Here is a 15,259-nt window from a genome sequence, read left to right as displayed (position 1 = left end):
GTAGTCCTGGGGAGAGAGGAGGATAATAGGAGGAGTAGTCCTGGGGGGAGAGGAGTCTAAAAGGAGGAGTAGTCCTGGGGGGAGGGGAGGATAATAGGAGGAGTAGTCCTGGGGGGAGAGTAGTATAATAGGAGGCGTAGTCCTGACGGGGAGGTGTCTAATAGGTTTAGTAGTCCTGGAGGGAGGTGTGTAATAGGTGGAGTAGTCCTGGGGAGAGAGGAGTATAATAGGAGGAGTAGTCCTGGGGAGAGAGGAGTATAAAAGGAGGAGTAGTCCTGGAGAGAGAGGAGGATAATAGCAGGAGTTTGTCCTGGGGGGAGAGGAGTATAATAGGAGGAGTAGTCCTGGGGAGAGAGGAGTATAATAGGAGTAGTCCTGGGGAGAGAGGAGTATAATAGGAGGAGTAGTCCTGGGGAGAGAGGAGGATAATAGCAGGAGTAGTCCTGGGGGGAGAGGAGTATAATAGGAGGAGTAGTCCTGAGGAGAGAGGAGTATAATAGGAGGAGAAGTCCTGGGGGGGAGGTGTCTAATAGGTTTAGTAGTCCTGGGGGGAGGTGTATAATAGGTGGAGTAGTCATGGGGGGGAGGTAATAGGTGGAGTAGTCCTGGGGGGGAGAGGAGGATAATAAGAGGAGTAGTATTGGGGAGTAGGTGTATAGGTGCCCAATGTGTGCGGGGGACGTGACCGAGTGGGCAAAGAGTGCTGGGGGCGTGGCCAAGCGGGCACAGTGTGCGGGGGTGTGGCCAAGAGGCCAATGCGTGCGGGGGGCATGGCCGGGCCGAGTCAAGCGGCCAATGCGTGCGGGTGGCATGCCCGGGCCGAGCCGAGCGGCCAATGCGTGCGGAGGGCATGGCCGAGCGGGCAAAGTGTGCGGGCAAAGTGTGCGAGGGGCGTGGCCGAGCAGGCAAAGTGTGTGGGGGGCGTGGCCGAGCGGGCACAGGGCACAGTGTGCGGGGGTGTGGCCAAGCGGCCAATGCGTGCGGGTGGCATGGCCGGGCCGAGCGGCCAATGCGTGCGGAGGGCGTGGCCGAGCCGAGCGGCCAATGCATGCGGGGGGCGTGGCCGGGCCGAGCCGAGCGGCCAATGGGACGGTTGTCATGGTAATGACGTCATTTTGGAGCAAGACAGACAGACAGAATAAGGCAATTATAGATATATAGATATTTGCTAGTCAAATTCATGTATGAGATAGCTAAAATGATGGTCTATAAAATTAATATAATCTCACGCTTAAAGAAAGCTGTAGTGGATGGTGAGATATGGAGCCTGAAAGTCAAAAGTTCAAAATATTGTTACCCTTTAGCTCATTAGTGTATCACTTAAACTCCTTATGTGGTGTGTTGTGAATGTCAGTTATGCTTTTGCTGCTGTGAGGCTCCCTCTTGTGGCCAGGAATGGTTTGGACAGAGACCAGGTGTGCTGGAGCAATGGGCGTTTCCATTGCTAACTCTCTGCCTAGTTAAACCCTGGCTCCCTGGCAGGCTGAGCTGGTTATCATTGTCCTGTAGCTCTCCAGCCTTTTCATCTTGCTTCTGACCACATCTACCCCAGATAAGTGCTTGGTTCTTCCTTTTGTTGTTTTTGTTCTTTTGTTCTTATCTGAGTTGTCAATTATTGTGGTTGTTTTCAGTTTATTTGCATGTAGGAATCTTCCCTCTCTGTTGCTTTGCTGGGAAGCTCCCTGCAGCTATGTTTGGAGTTTTGCTCCTATAAGTCCATGTGTTTGTTGCTTCTTGAATTTGTAATTGTTCCTGTTTTCTGTTCATTGGCAAAAGATGACAAGAGCATTGGCAACTAACCTGGCCGCCATCCCCTTACTAACCATCAACACTAGAAGTAGCTGAGGGGTGAACTAACATCCTATGCACCGCGAACCCAGCCGGAGAAGCTAGCTATCCTAAAGGAAGGAAGGAAGAATAACTCTCTGCCTCAGAAATAGACCGCAAAAGGTATAGCAAGCCCCCCACATTCAAAGACTACGGTGATATAGGAAAATACAATACACAGATGGATGATAGGATTAGCAAAGGTGAGGCCCCACTGACTAAATAGGAAAGGATAGGAAAGGGGCTGATGGTGGCCAGAGAAAAACCCTACAAAAACCCAAATACCTGATTGTACAAAAAGGTCCTCAGAACGCACGATCTGCACTCCGTCCTATATCAGGCGCTCTTCTCAAACCAATGAACAGAAAACAGAAACAATTACAAAATTCAAGAAGCAACAACCACATGGACTTATAGGATCAAAATTCCAAACATAGCTGCAGGGAGCTTCCCAGCAAAGCAACAGAGAGGGAAGATTCCTGCATGCAAATAAACTGAAAACAACCACAATAATTAACAACCCAGATAAAAACAAAAGAACAAAAACAACAAAAGAAAGAACTTATCTGGGGTAGATGTGGTCAGAAGCAAGATGAAAAAGCTGGAGAGCTACAAGACAATGATAACCACTTCAGCCTGCCAGGAGGCCAGGGTTTAAATAGGCAGAGAGTTAGCCCCTTGCTCCAGCACACCTGGTCTCTGTCCAAACTATTCCTGGCCACAAGAGGGAGCCTTACAGCAGCAAAAGCATAACTGACATTCACAACAGTGGCGCCCCTGAGGTTTCAGTCACCACAGGGTATTGCATTATTATTATTTATTATTATAGCGTCATCAATTCCATGGCCCTTTACATGTGAAAGGGGTATACATAATAGGGACAAGTACAATAATCATAAACAATCCAAGGCACAGACTGGTACAGGAGGATAGAGGTCCCTGCCCGCAAGGGCTCACAGTCTACAAGGGATAGGTGAGGATACAGTAGGTGAGGGTAGAGCTGATTGTGTGGCGCTCAGACTGAGGGTTACGGCAGGTTGTAGGCTTGTCGGAAGAGGTGGGTCTTCAGGTTCCTTTTGAAGCTTGTCAAGGTAGGTGAGAGTCTGATGTGTTGTGGCAGAGCATTCCAGAGTATGGGGGAGGCACGGGAGAAATCTTGGATGCGATGGTGGGAAGAGGAGATGAGAGGGGAGCAGAGAAGGAGATCTTGTGAGGATCAAAGGTTACGTGCAGGTAAGTACCGAGAGACTTGGTCAGAGATGTAGGGAGGAGACAGGTTGTGGATGGCTTTGTAGGTCATGGTTAGGGTTTTGAACTGGAGTCGTTGGGCAATGGGAAGCCAGTGAAGGGATTGGCAGAGAGGAGAGGTCGGGGAGTAGCGGGGGACAGGTGGATTAGCCTGGCAGCATAGTTTAGAATAGATTGTAGGGGTGCGAGACTGTTAGAAGAGAGAGGCCACAGAGCAGGAGGTTGCAATAATCCAGGCGGGAGATAATAAGGGCATGTACTAGGGTTTTTGCATCTTACTTAAGGTGCGGTACTCATCCCGGGTAAGGAAGAGGTTAATCGCTGGTGTTTCTCACATTCACAAACCAAACACAGTTAGGTGCTTTCCCAATGGGATTAGCCTAGGGTGGACAGGGGGTGGCCATCATGAGGCATGGGACATTCCCGGTCGCCAAGGCAACACCTTGGGGGCAGGCACCACTTGGGGGAAAAGGAAGGTGCATCTTCACACATAGGCAGTTATCCCCGGGCACAGCTCAGGGTAAGCAGCACAGTCAGGACCTCGGTCCAGGCATTTTTACATCACACTTCTGGGAGCACCACAAGACCCGTGGCTTGGAGCAGGTAGCTCAGCCCTGGCTCTCTACAGCTACAGGGGATTCCAGGGTCTGCGGAGAGTGCAGGAAACACCTGCAGCCCATTCCATACACCATACTCAGGATTGGAGGGACCCCGACCAGAAAGGACACTGTGATACCAATGTGATATGACTGAAAGAATGTGTGATTAGATAGGAATCAAATCATAATCATAAGATAGGAGTGATCCCAGATATTATTTGATCCATCAATAATTCAGTATCAAAGAGATGTCCTTTTGGAGGGCCAACATGATGACCAAAGAATACATGTCTTGAAGCAGTTTTAGATAATAAGGAAGTAACATTTACAGTTCCACTTACAGGAAACTTGTGGTTAGCTTAAAGACAAGTTTAAGGAAGCTTGCATATGAAATTTACGGCTCATTGCAATATTTCGCTAACACTTTGGCTGACCACAGTTGACCAGTTGACCACTGGCAGGATGTGCAGGAAATGTGCAGGAAGCAAACGGTGCCCCCAGCAGTTTGTGGTCAAGTTACATGAACATGACTCAGCTATCACATGCTGGTGACCATTTTAAACCCAACCTACAATGTTTTCCTATAAAAAATACACCAAACTCGTTTAATGTTAGGGGAAATACCTTCCAGGACATTGAAGTGTACGTACGCACTGTTCCTGTGATGCCATGCCAAGATGCCATGTTGATTCCTTATCATTAACTCGAGTTCCCTCCGATGTGAAAGGATTGCTACAACATAACGGTAATGTTGATGCATATTTCTGTTATTGTATAAGTTTCTATGACTATAGTTCTTATGCCTATGTACCATTGACTATATATATATTCATGTGCTATTAAAATAAATAGTATCTTGCTATAAAGAATATTAGTATTCGTGCCTGATTAGGATATCAGTGAGCGCTTCGTAAGTACGGGCTTTCAGCCCCCTTTTTAGTAGAATTTAGCAAGACATAAATTGGCGTAGTCGGCAGGATTACTTCTATAAGAAGTAATTAACGAATTTTTGTAATTTAGAAATTAAAAACATATATTTGGCAAATTTCCAGATATATTTTTTCAATCTTTTTGCATAGTGTCAAAATGTTCAGAAAACGTAAGGATAATGTTAAGGAGGTTGTTGTGGAGATCCCGAGCTGGATTGAGGCTCCCTACAATCTTATAGCACATGAATTGGTCAATTGTGGATTGGCAGAACAATGGCAGAATAAGCACAAGGGTTGTGAAGCTACTGATGTTGTGAATGTACTCAGTGGTGCCCCTGTGAAAACAGGTGATGTAGTGTCTTGTGGATTGGCAGAACAATGGCAGGACAAGCTTATGGGTAGTGAAGCTACTGATGTTGTGAATGTACTCAGTGGTGCCCCTGTGAAAGCAGGTGATGTAGTGTCTTTAGCACGGCGCAAACAATGGCAGGATAAGCTTAAGGGTAGTGAAGCTACTGATGTTGTGAATGTATTCGGTAGTGTCCCTGTGAAAACAGGTGATGTAGTGTCTTTAGGACGGCACATCTGGATTTTGGCAAGTGCATATAGTGTAATGCATGAGCGTAATCTAAAGATGCAGGAGAAAAGTTCCCAGATGGAACAAAAGATGATAGAATTAGGTTGCCTGAAAACAGTTCTGGAATGTAATACCCGACTGTTGAAGGATAAATTGGAACATTATCAGAATGTGGCACAAAAAGCTGCCATAAAAATTGCTCAAAATAAGTACAAGAAAAGAAGAAGAGGAAAGGTAAATAAAACCAAAGTACATAAAAGTATCGTCTCAGCTTCTATAAACTGGGATCCTGATACTTGGGATGGGGATGTGTGGGATTCATCTTCATCATCTGATGAGGAGGATTACCATAAAGGGAAGATTCAGGCTAATCCAGTAAGGAGGCGCCTAGAGAGGACAGAGAATGAGATCATCCGGGAACATGTCCGGGATGGTCAGGGGAATCTGCAATATGACAAAGATGGTAATGCCATCACAAATGAGAGAACGATTCCTCATGTAAAAAAATCGAGTAACCATTGAAGATTACTCTCAGGGAGAAGTTGATAGCATTTTAACACAGTTTAGACAAAAACCAGGAGAAGGAGAAATTCCCTGGTTGGTCAGGGTGCACGATCTCGGAGGAGGTGGAATGCACTTTGATGCCAGAGACGTGGCAAAATTTGTCACCATGTCTCGTGACCCAGTAATTCAGAGATCAATAAAAAATTATTTTGTTGATCATTATGAGCATGGTACTCAAAACATAATTATGATCTTAGCCCATGCTTTTCTGGACAAATATCCATCAGAAGCAGACTTTCCTATCAATGATAAACCTTGGTATACCTTAAAAGATGGTATGGAAAGGCTGAAGGAAGAAGCAATGAGGAATGCTCTTCCTCTTTTGGGACTGGATGATGATTATCTCCAGTACCCATTGACAGCCAGCATAAGGGTACCTTCACACTTAGCGATGCAGCAGCGATCCGACCAGCGATCTGACCTGGTCAGGATCGCTGCTGCATCGCTACATGGTCGCTGGTGAGCTGTCAAACAGGCAGATCTCACCAGCGACCAGTGAACAGCCCGCAGCCAGCAGCGACGTGCAAGCGACGCTGCGCTTGCACGGAGCTGCCGTCTGGAAGCTGCGGAGACTGGTAACTAAGGTAAACATCGGGTATGGTTACCCAATGTTTACATTAGTTACCAGCGCACAGCTGTGTGTGCAGGGAGCAGGGAGCCGCACACACTGAGCGCTGGCTCCTTGCTCTCCTACCATAGCTACAGTACACATCGGGTTAATTAACCCGATGTGTAATGCAGCTACATGTGCAGAGAGCAGGGAGCCGCGCACACTGCTTAGCGCTGGCTCCTTGCTCTCCTAGCTGCTGTACACATCGGGTTAATTAACCCGATGTGTACAGCAGCTACATGTGCAGAGAGCCGGAGCCGGCAGCACAGGCAGCGTGAGAGCTGCAGATGCTGGTAACTAAGGTAAATATCGGGTAACCACCTTGGTTACCCGATGTTTATCTTGGATACAGCTTACCTCAGCTGTCAGACGCCGGCTCCTGCTCCCTGCTCGCTTCATTTGTCGCTCTCTTGCTGTCACACACAGCGATCTGTGTGTCACAGCAGGAGAGCGGCTTTGAAGAAAACGAACCAGGGCTGTGTGTAACGAGCAGCGATCTCGCAGCAGGGGCCAGATCGCTGCTCAGTGTCACACACAGCGAGATCGCTAATGAGGTCACTGCTGCGTCACAAAAAGCGTGACTCAGCAGCGATCTCGGCAGCGAGCTCGCTGTGTGTGAAGCACCCCTAAGTAATAGGCTGGTTAAACATGCTCCTCCAGCATATAAAACAGTTATTTTAACCTTAACTGTAGCGCTGACTGGAGAATCAATCGGTGTAGCTCTAGGGAGGATGAGGGAGTTACAGGACATGGGACAGTGGGATAAATCATCCCCTGGAGGCCATGTTGGTAACAGTAAGCCAAACAATCCTGATTGGAAAGAGAAATCAGTAGGGGAGGCCCTATGGGTGCCTCGAAAAGACATGTTCCAGGCTTTGCTTAAAGCCGGGATCAATATAGAAAGGATTGATGGAAAGGAGACAGGAGAATTATGGAAGTTGTACAAACAGAAAGTTCTATCCGCAAAGAAAGTGACCACTACAAATGTGGAAGGGGGCTCAAAAACCTCCAAGGTAAAGAAATCAGAGGGAAAAGGGGAAAACCCCCCAAAGAAAGTGTCTTGGGAAGATTTTCAGTCAGTTTATCCATTGGAAGAACTGGCTGCAGCCGTGGCCACAAAGGTCACGGAAGGAAGGGCTAATGCACAGACTGAAGTCTGTGTAAATGAAAGTTCAGAAGGAAGTGATTTACCATAGGTAGCCAGCCAAGCCCCCCTATTGATAAACAGGGACGAACGTCCCTACGTCAATCTTAGCATACATTGGAAAGGGGGAAATGTTCAAAGAGTCCCAGCTTTGATTGACACGGGGGCGGAGGCTACTTTAATTCATGGAAACCCAGAAAAAATGAAAGGACCTCGAGTAAAAATTGCTGGACTAGGTGGTCAAGTGATCACCGGGGTTCAGACACAGGTAGCTTTGAAGATAGGTAATTTACCTATCAAGAAGTATACGGTGCTGGTAGTACCTATACCAGAATATATTTTGGGAATTGATATCCTAAAATGGATGACTCTTAATCTAACCGAAGGAAAATTCTCCTTTGGGGTTATGTCTTGTCATAAGGAAATGCAGATCTCACATTATATCAATGATATAATGATACAAGGACAAGATGAGCAAAGTGTGAAAGATCAATTGACAAAACTGGTTGCTCATATGAGGAGTAAAGGATGGGAAATCAATGATGCCAAGGTTCAAGGACCGTCTCAGGTGGTAACATGTCTAGGGATTCAGTGGAACAAGGGGCACAGAGAGATCTTGCCCAATGCCAGACAGAAAATTATTAATTTTCCGGTCCCTAAATCCAAACAGGAGACTCAGTCTTGTATTGGATTGTTTGATTTTTGGAGACAACATATCCCTCATTTGGGACAAATGTTGGCTCATTTGTACAAAGTAATGAGGAAAAAATATGAGTTCCCATGGGGAGAGGAACAGCAAAATGTGTCTGAGATGGTCAGGGAAGTGTGGAAAGACATTGAAGGGATTATTCAATCTACCAAGACCACTGTATTTCATGTCGATGCTCATGTCCCTACTAACTCACTTGAACGTTTGTTTAATTCAGAAGCAGATAAAGCAGCAGCCATCAGACAAGTCAGTCCAACAGTTGACAAGGCAAGGTACAGCTGTTTGGGCACACCAGAAAGAGCGACACCTTATTCAGCAGGTTTAGACCTCAGTACATTGGAAACTGTCGTGGTACCCCCAGGTAAGGTAAAACCAATTTCAACAGGATTGGGTTGCCATACACCAAAGGATCATTATGGTCAAATAGCCACTCATTCTAGTTTAGCGTTAAAAGGAGCCATAGTGGTGGGAGGGGTAATAGAGGCAGATTATCAGGGAGAAATCAAGGTACTGATGCTAAATTTGGGAAATGAACCTTTGATATTGATGAAACACCAGAAGGTGGCTCAGATGTTAATAATTCCAATAAACTTGTCTGAAATAAGAGAAGGAACTGCCCCGGCAGAATTAACAATACGGGGTACTAAAGGTTTTGGATCCTCTAATATTACAAATGTAGGAGCAAAAATATGGATTCAAAACCTCCAAGGACCGCCCTCAGAGGCAGAGGTAATAGCGGTCGGAAAAGATCGTACTCTCCTGATAATGAGACCAGGAGTGGAAAAGTGGGAATATGTCCCACAAGAAAAATGTTATTTACGAGAATAATAGTGTATCTTTATTTGCAGAAGGTGTTGTAAATAAGCGGAATCCATGGGATCGGTTACTGGGAAGAGCTCGATAGTGATGAGATGGAGAAATTCCTGTGTTTGATGTTTGCCTCTCTGGTCGTTGGATGGACAAGTCTACATCAGGAGGAACCTGTGGCGAATACATTTCTGATGCACCATCACATTTTCAACACACAGATTGCTGGATCTGTACACATTCTTCGGTTACAGCCACCAGTATCCCTTATCTGGATGTCCCGGTATCGATGGAGGAAATCTTAAAGTAGAAAAGTTGTTCTGATCATCTTGCTGATAAAGACACTCGAAGTGTTCGTCTATAGAATACTACAGTACCCATTTCCATAGTGGGATGGATCAATCTTCCATGGTGGCAAGGCAATTTGAATGCAACAGTCACCAGTTTGCAATATCTGGCTTTTAAGGGAGGAATTTGGGTACTAAGATATAAGGCTGGACTGACTAACCTGGGATTCATCCCTATGGGGAATATAAAAATAAGTTTTGGGACAGCTATAACTACTGTAGATGCTTTTAAACCCAGCTTAGTGGAAAGGACAATTCATGATATGTTATGGCCTTATGCCAATTTGTTCATAAATGGGACTAGTGAAACTTGTAGTAACATATCGGGAAATGTAATGTGTAATGATTCCTTTGAATATCGAGCAAATGCCAAAACACATGATATTCAAGGGAGCTTTTCAGATAATATTGCTTTTAGTTTTAATATACTATACATAGTAGTGAAACTGATTATATTTGTGATTCAACGTTTATCTAAACAAACCAAGAAAACAATTTGTGGCAAACAATATTTCTTGGTCATGGTATGGTATATTCCGAGTGATCTTCTTCTAGTGGAATACTGATGATGGAAAATAATCCCTGGGATCAAGGACCGATTGTGATACCAATGTGATATGACTGAAAGAATGTGTGATTAGATAGGAATCAAATCATAATCATAAGATAGGAGTGATCCCAGATATTATTTGATCCATCAATAATTCAGTATCAAAGAGATGTCCTTTTGGAGGGCCAACATGATGACCAAAGAATACATGTCTTGAAGCAGTTTTAGATAATAAGGAAGTAACATTTACAGTTCCACTTACAGGAAACTTGTGGTTAGCTTAAAGACAAGTTTAAGGAAGCTTGCATATGAAATTTACGGCTCATTGCAATATTTCGCTAACACTTTGGCTGACCACAGTTGACCAGTTGACCACTGGCAGGATGTGCAGGAAATGTGCAGGAAGCAAACGGTGCCCCCAGCAGTTTGTGGTCAAGTTACATGAACATGACTCAGCTATCACATGCTGGTGACCATTTTAAACCCAACCTACAATGTTTTCCTATAAAAAATACACCGAACTCGTTTAATGTTAGGGGAAATACCTTCCAGGACATTGAAGTGTACGTACGCACTGTTCCTGTGATGCCATGCCAAGATGCCATGTTGATTCCTTATCATTAACTCGAGTTCCCTCCGATGTGAAAGGATTGCTACAACATAACGGTAATGTTGATGCATATTTCTGTTATTGTATAAGTTTCTATGACTATAGTTCTTATGCCTATGTACCATTGACTATATATATATTCATGTGCTATTAAAATAAATAGTATCTTGCTATAAAGAATATTAGTATTCGTGCCTGATTAGGATATCAGTGAGCGCTTCGTAAGTACGGGCTTTCAGCCCCCTTTTTAGTAGAATTTAGCAAGACAGACACACCGTGGGAACACCGGTTTTGACCTACGAGTTATCCGGGATCGGCTGGGGCCCATCACGGCAGAAATCGGCACTCCGAGGATGGCTATCAGACAGTGAGAAAAGACCTTCAACTGCAACCACTGTGTCAGCCCGTTGTTGCCGGCGCTGTCACCCCGCTCTTCGGCGCCAATGGCCACTAACACCACCATCCTCCTCCCCTGGGGCCTGGCTCTACCTGTGGGGAGCCGAACCATCTGAGCTGCGACACCATCCACCCCAGAGGACAGCACCCGCAGCGGCGGCTAATCTCTGGCCGCACACCACAGGTGGCGTCACGAGAAAACATCTTCTCAACCTCCTCAACCCCTTCATCCTCATCATCCCAACATCCTTCCCTTTTATTGACACCAACAGGGTCACGAAATTGAGCAGGGCCACCCGTGACATCCCCTGACCTGAGACGCTTCTACTTAGTGTATATCAACTAGTTATCTACGTGTGACAGTTTTATTTTTCTTCGGCTGGTGCACCAAAGATCCATTCTATTAACCCTAGCAAGCTCAGCTCAGTCTCCCTTGCTCAGCATTTATTACACAGTTTGAGAGAGAACTATGCAGCCGCTTACTTATCTCATCGAAAGTCTGGAGCATGCATAAGTGCTGTGCTCCTATGATTTAAACACTTCACAACCAATGGCATAGGTCATTGGTCGTGTCTGTCACTTTAATGTGAGTTCACCATTATTCCCTGCGCATGTAGGCTGATCTGATCAGCCAACATGTGTAGTTAACAGGTGCAGGTGTATCGGAGAGCCATCCATGCCTGTTAATTAGTTAGATTGCGCTGTCAAACTCTGACAGCACGCTCAAACACGCGCTGGCGGGGATCGCGCTGTTTCCCACTGCCATTGGCGGCACTGTTACGCAATCAACGGGCGCTGATGTGTTGTCATGACAGCTGGGGGTCACCAGATGACCCCTGTCACCATCTTGAATCACTTCCTGTGAATGCCGGCAGAGCGCCGACACCCACAGGAAATCAGCATTTCTGCTTTTCAGAGGGATGCTGAAGCACTACTCTGAATATCAAAAGCGTCGGGACAATGCAGGCTTCATGTACCCTAGAGACTAATAAAATCATTTAAAAAAAAAATGGAAAAAAAAAAAGTTTTTAAAAATATGAAACCCCCCTCTGAAAGTTCAAATCGCCCACTTTTGCCCCATTGAAAATAAAACAAATTAACAAAAAATACACATTTTTTTTATCGCCGTGTTCAGAAATGCCCAATCGATCAAAATATAGAATCAATTAATCCGATTGGTAAAGGGAGTAGTGAGAAAAAAAATTAAAACTCCAGAATTACATTTTTTTGGTCGCCGCAAAAGAAATAAAATTGAATAACAGGGGATCAAAGCATCACATCTACCCAAAAATGGTATAATTAAAAATGTCAGTTCAAGGCACAAAAAAATAATCTATCACTGAGCCCCAGATCCCAAAAAATTAGAACGCTATGGGTCTCGGAAAATGGCGACAAAAGCGCAATTCTTGACAAATTTTTGAATTTTGTTTTCACAAATAAAACTCTACGTTTGGTATTTACGAACTTGTACTGACCTGGAGAATCATAATGCCAGGTCAGATTTACCATATAGTGACTATGATAAATAAAAACCCAAAACCCAAAAAACAATTGTGGAATTGCACTTTTTTTTGCAATTTCACTGCACTTGGAATTGTTTTCCTATTTTCCAGTACAATATGGGGCAGAATGAACGGTGATATTCAAAAGTACAACTCGTACTGCAAAAAAACAAAACCCTCATATGGCTATATTGATGGAAAAATTAAAAAGGTTATGTCTCTTGGAAGAAAGGGAGGAAAAAATGACAACGAAAAATGGAAAATCACCCGGGGTAAAGGAAGCAGTCAAGGAGGCCTGGCACTGCTGACCTTACTGATTGCGGACTATAAAACACACATACATTTTTTGCAAGAAGTTATCTGTATAAAAGGCCTCGGCTCCTTACATTTTGCATGAACACAACATTTTACATCCACAAAACATCAGCTTGCACTCACACCAGTGTAAAACTATGAGGCTGTGTCCATCTGCGATTCTTTTCTTATGCCATAACAGCATGAGAAAAGAATCGCAGCACGCTGGGTTTGGCAGCAAGTTACGCATCACACGCACCCATACAATTCTATGGGTGCGTATGAAACATCACACTGTACTCGGATGTTAGCATATCCCATCGGAAGTGATGCACAAGTGGAGCCAAGATCTTATAGTCACAAACATTTGGTAACAATTTTAGAATTCCTGTTTCTTTTATTCATTCCACCTCCAAAAAATTGTAAAACAATATGACCAAAATGTCAAATGTACCAGAAAACGGCCCCACCGAAAACTAACTTGTCAAACAAAAAATGAGCCATCATACATCTCCGCTGATGGAAAATTACAAACCGTCTGACAAATAGAATAGGAGGACACAAAAACAATAAAATAATGCAAATCATATCAACCTAAATTTACCTCGAATAGATAGAACAACGTGTTATGTATAGAGATGAGCAAACTCGAGGTTCGTACCAAACAGACTTTAAAAAAACTGATTAACCACAACATAAATAAGTCCATTTTACATTGATATATTCTGGTTGTACACAGATTGGTGTTCTCCAGAAAGGTACCAACTTCAAGGATCATATTGGAAAAAGAGGAGGATAAGAAGGATATGTACCGCATAAAGGAATTGATAACAATAATTATTATGTATCAAAAATATTAACAAGTTACAAATAATACAATTAAAATGGAGGATGGGTACAGCAAAGAGTGGGTACGGAAAACCCATGCAAAAGCAACAGCGATAAAGTTTCCAGTACAAAAGTTCACCATCCAACCATAAAGACTCATGATTATATTGTTAAATGACCTAATATGGATGAACAAAGACCCCCTGTAGGTCAATAAGAAAATATATAAGCATGTGCAAAAATTAAAGCGAAGACCAATAAACTGAACAAAAAAAACTGAGTGCGGGTTTGGATGCTTTACGTATGCTGACCACTCGCTCGAGCATCGCTGTGCTCGGGTATGCTCGGTGCTCAGCCCAGTGCAAGCTGCTTGCAGTGTTTGAACAGTTTAGGCCTAAGACACACGGCATAAAAATCGAACCAAGTGGAAGGCAATAAAACATCGCATTCCACTCGGACCAATATTAACCTATGTGTCAGCACCCATGAGCGATTATTTTCTCGGCCCCAATCGGACCGAGAAACCAATCGCAGCATACTGCGATTGCAATGTGAGACTCTTTCTCTCGCACCCATTCAAGTCTATGGGGCGAGAGAAAGATCGCACTGCACTCACAGTACATTGGTGTACCACGAGTGCAGGGCGAGAATGGCAATAGCCGGCTACAGAGGAGATAAATCTCTCCCTCTCCTCCTCCGTGCCGGCCCGCCCCTCCTCAGCGCTGGCCCGCCCTTCCTCAGTGCCGGTCCGTAACCCGCAGCTGGATCGGACCTCAGTCGCAGAGACAGTCGCATGACACTCGGCTCCCACTGTGCTGCCAGCATGAGCTGAGTGTCATGCGAGGATCGCAGTAGTCTCCGTGTGGCTCCGGCCTTACGCTGAGGGTATCAACAGCATGATCAAATGTAGTGTGTAGTAAACAAAACAAAAAAAATGGAAAAAACGCCCACCCGCAACCGGATGTGTTCTGTTTATGGCTGTCTGCATGTAGTCTAAGACCCAAACCGCCCAATTGGTGACTTCCATTGGGGTTGACATCAAGTCCAGTTCACAAACCAAACTTCATCTAAAGTCTGGCTGAACCTGCCAGATCGAATTTCCATGGGTCCACTAATCTCTAGTCACAAGTAAAACAATCTCAGAATCACTGGAATATGTTGAAGCGTTTCAGAGTTATTACCACATAAAGTGACACCGGTCAGAATTGTAAAATGCAGCTCTATCAGGAAGGTGGAAATAGTCTTCGGTGGTATGGGGGTTAAGAAATAAATCTTTAGGTGCAAAATCCACATGAAAAAAAAAATCAGTGTAACAGACTCCAAAAGTTGAACACAATTATACCATCCAATGACTGAGAATCACTGTGATTTCTCTGCATTTACTGGTCACTACTCACCTGTGTCTGTAGGAATCTCCTCTTTACACCACTCATCACACTTCACAAATGTCTCTGTAGTATTAATATGGGTCAGATCTTCCCCCTGAAACAAATATTGTAAAAGTCACAGACAGATGGATAAGTCGCGTGAAATAATTTGAATAACAATAAAAATAGTAAATTAACATGGTGCCCAAAAATGTCACCTTCCTATTCAGCATTCATCCCGCCCCAGGGACTATAAGTGGTCATGCCCCCTACTGGTAAGTCTGAATTAATACACAATGTATTTTATAAGCGAATTCCATCTGAGACTTATCTAAAAAAACAAATCATTTG

At 44.4% G+C, this 15,259-nt stretch overlaps 1 protein-coding gene across 3 annotated transcripts in view; it reads right to left on the bottom strand.

Annotated features, from left to right (window-relative positions):
- LOC142311928 (uncharacterized) overlaps window positions 1-15,259 on the bottom strand; it is a 252,254-nt gene that overhangs the window by 6,460 nt on the left and 230,535 nt on the right. For all 3 annotated transcript variants that reach the window (XM_075350796.1, XM_075350795.1, XM_075350794.1), the window contains one exon: window positions 14,939-15,023. In XM_075350796.1, coding sequence (XP_075206911.1) covers window positions 14,939-15,023 — 85 coding nt within the window. The remainder of the gene's footprint in view (window positions 1-14,938; window positions 15,024-15,259) is intronic.

The sequence above is a fragment of the Anomaloglossus baeobatrachus genome, chromosome 5 (assembly GCF_048569485.1).
Source record: "Anomaloglossus baeobatrachus isolate aAnoBae1 chromosome 5, aAnoBae1.hap1, whole genome shotgun sequence".
Classification (NCBI taxonomy): Eukaryota; Metazoa; Chordata; class Amphibia; order Anura; family Aromobatidae; genus Anomaloglossus; species Anomaloglossus baeobatrachus.
Note: the sequence above shows the minus strand (reverse complement) of the source record. Positions and strands in the feature narration are given on the sequence as shown.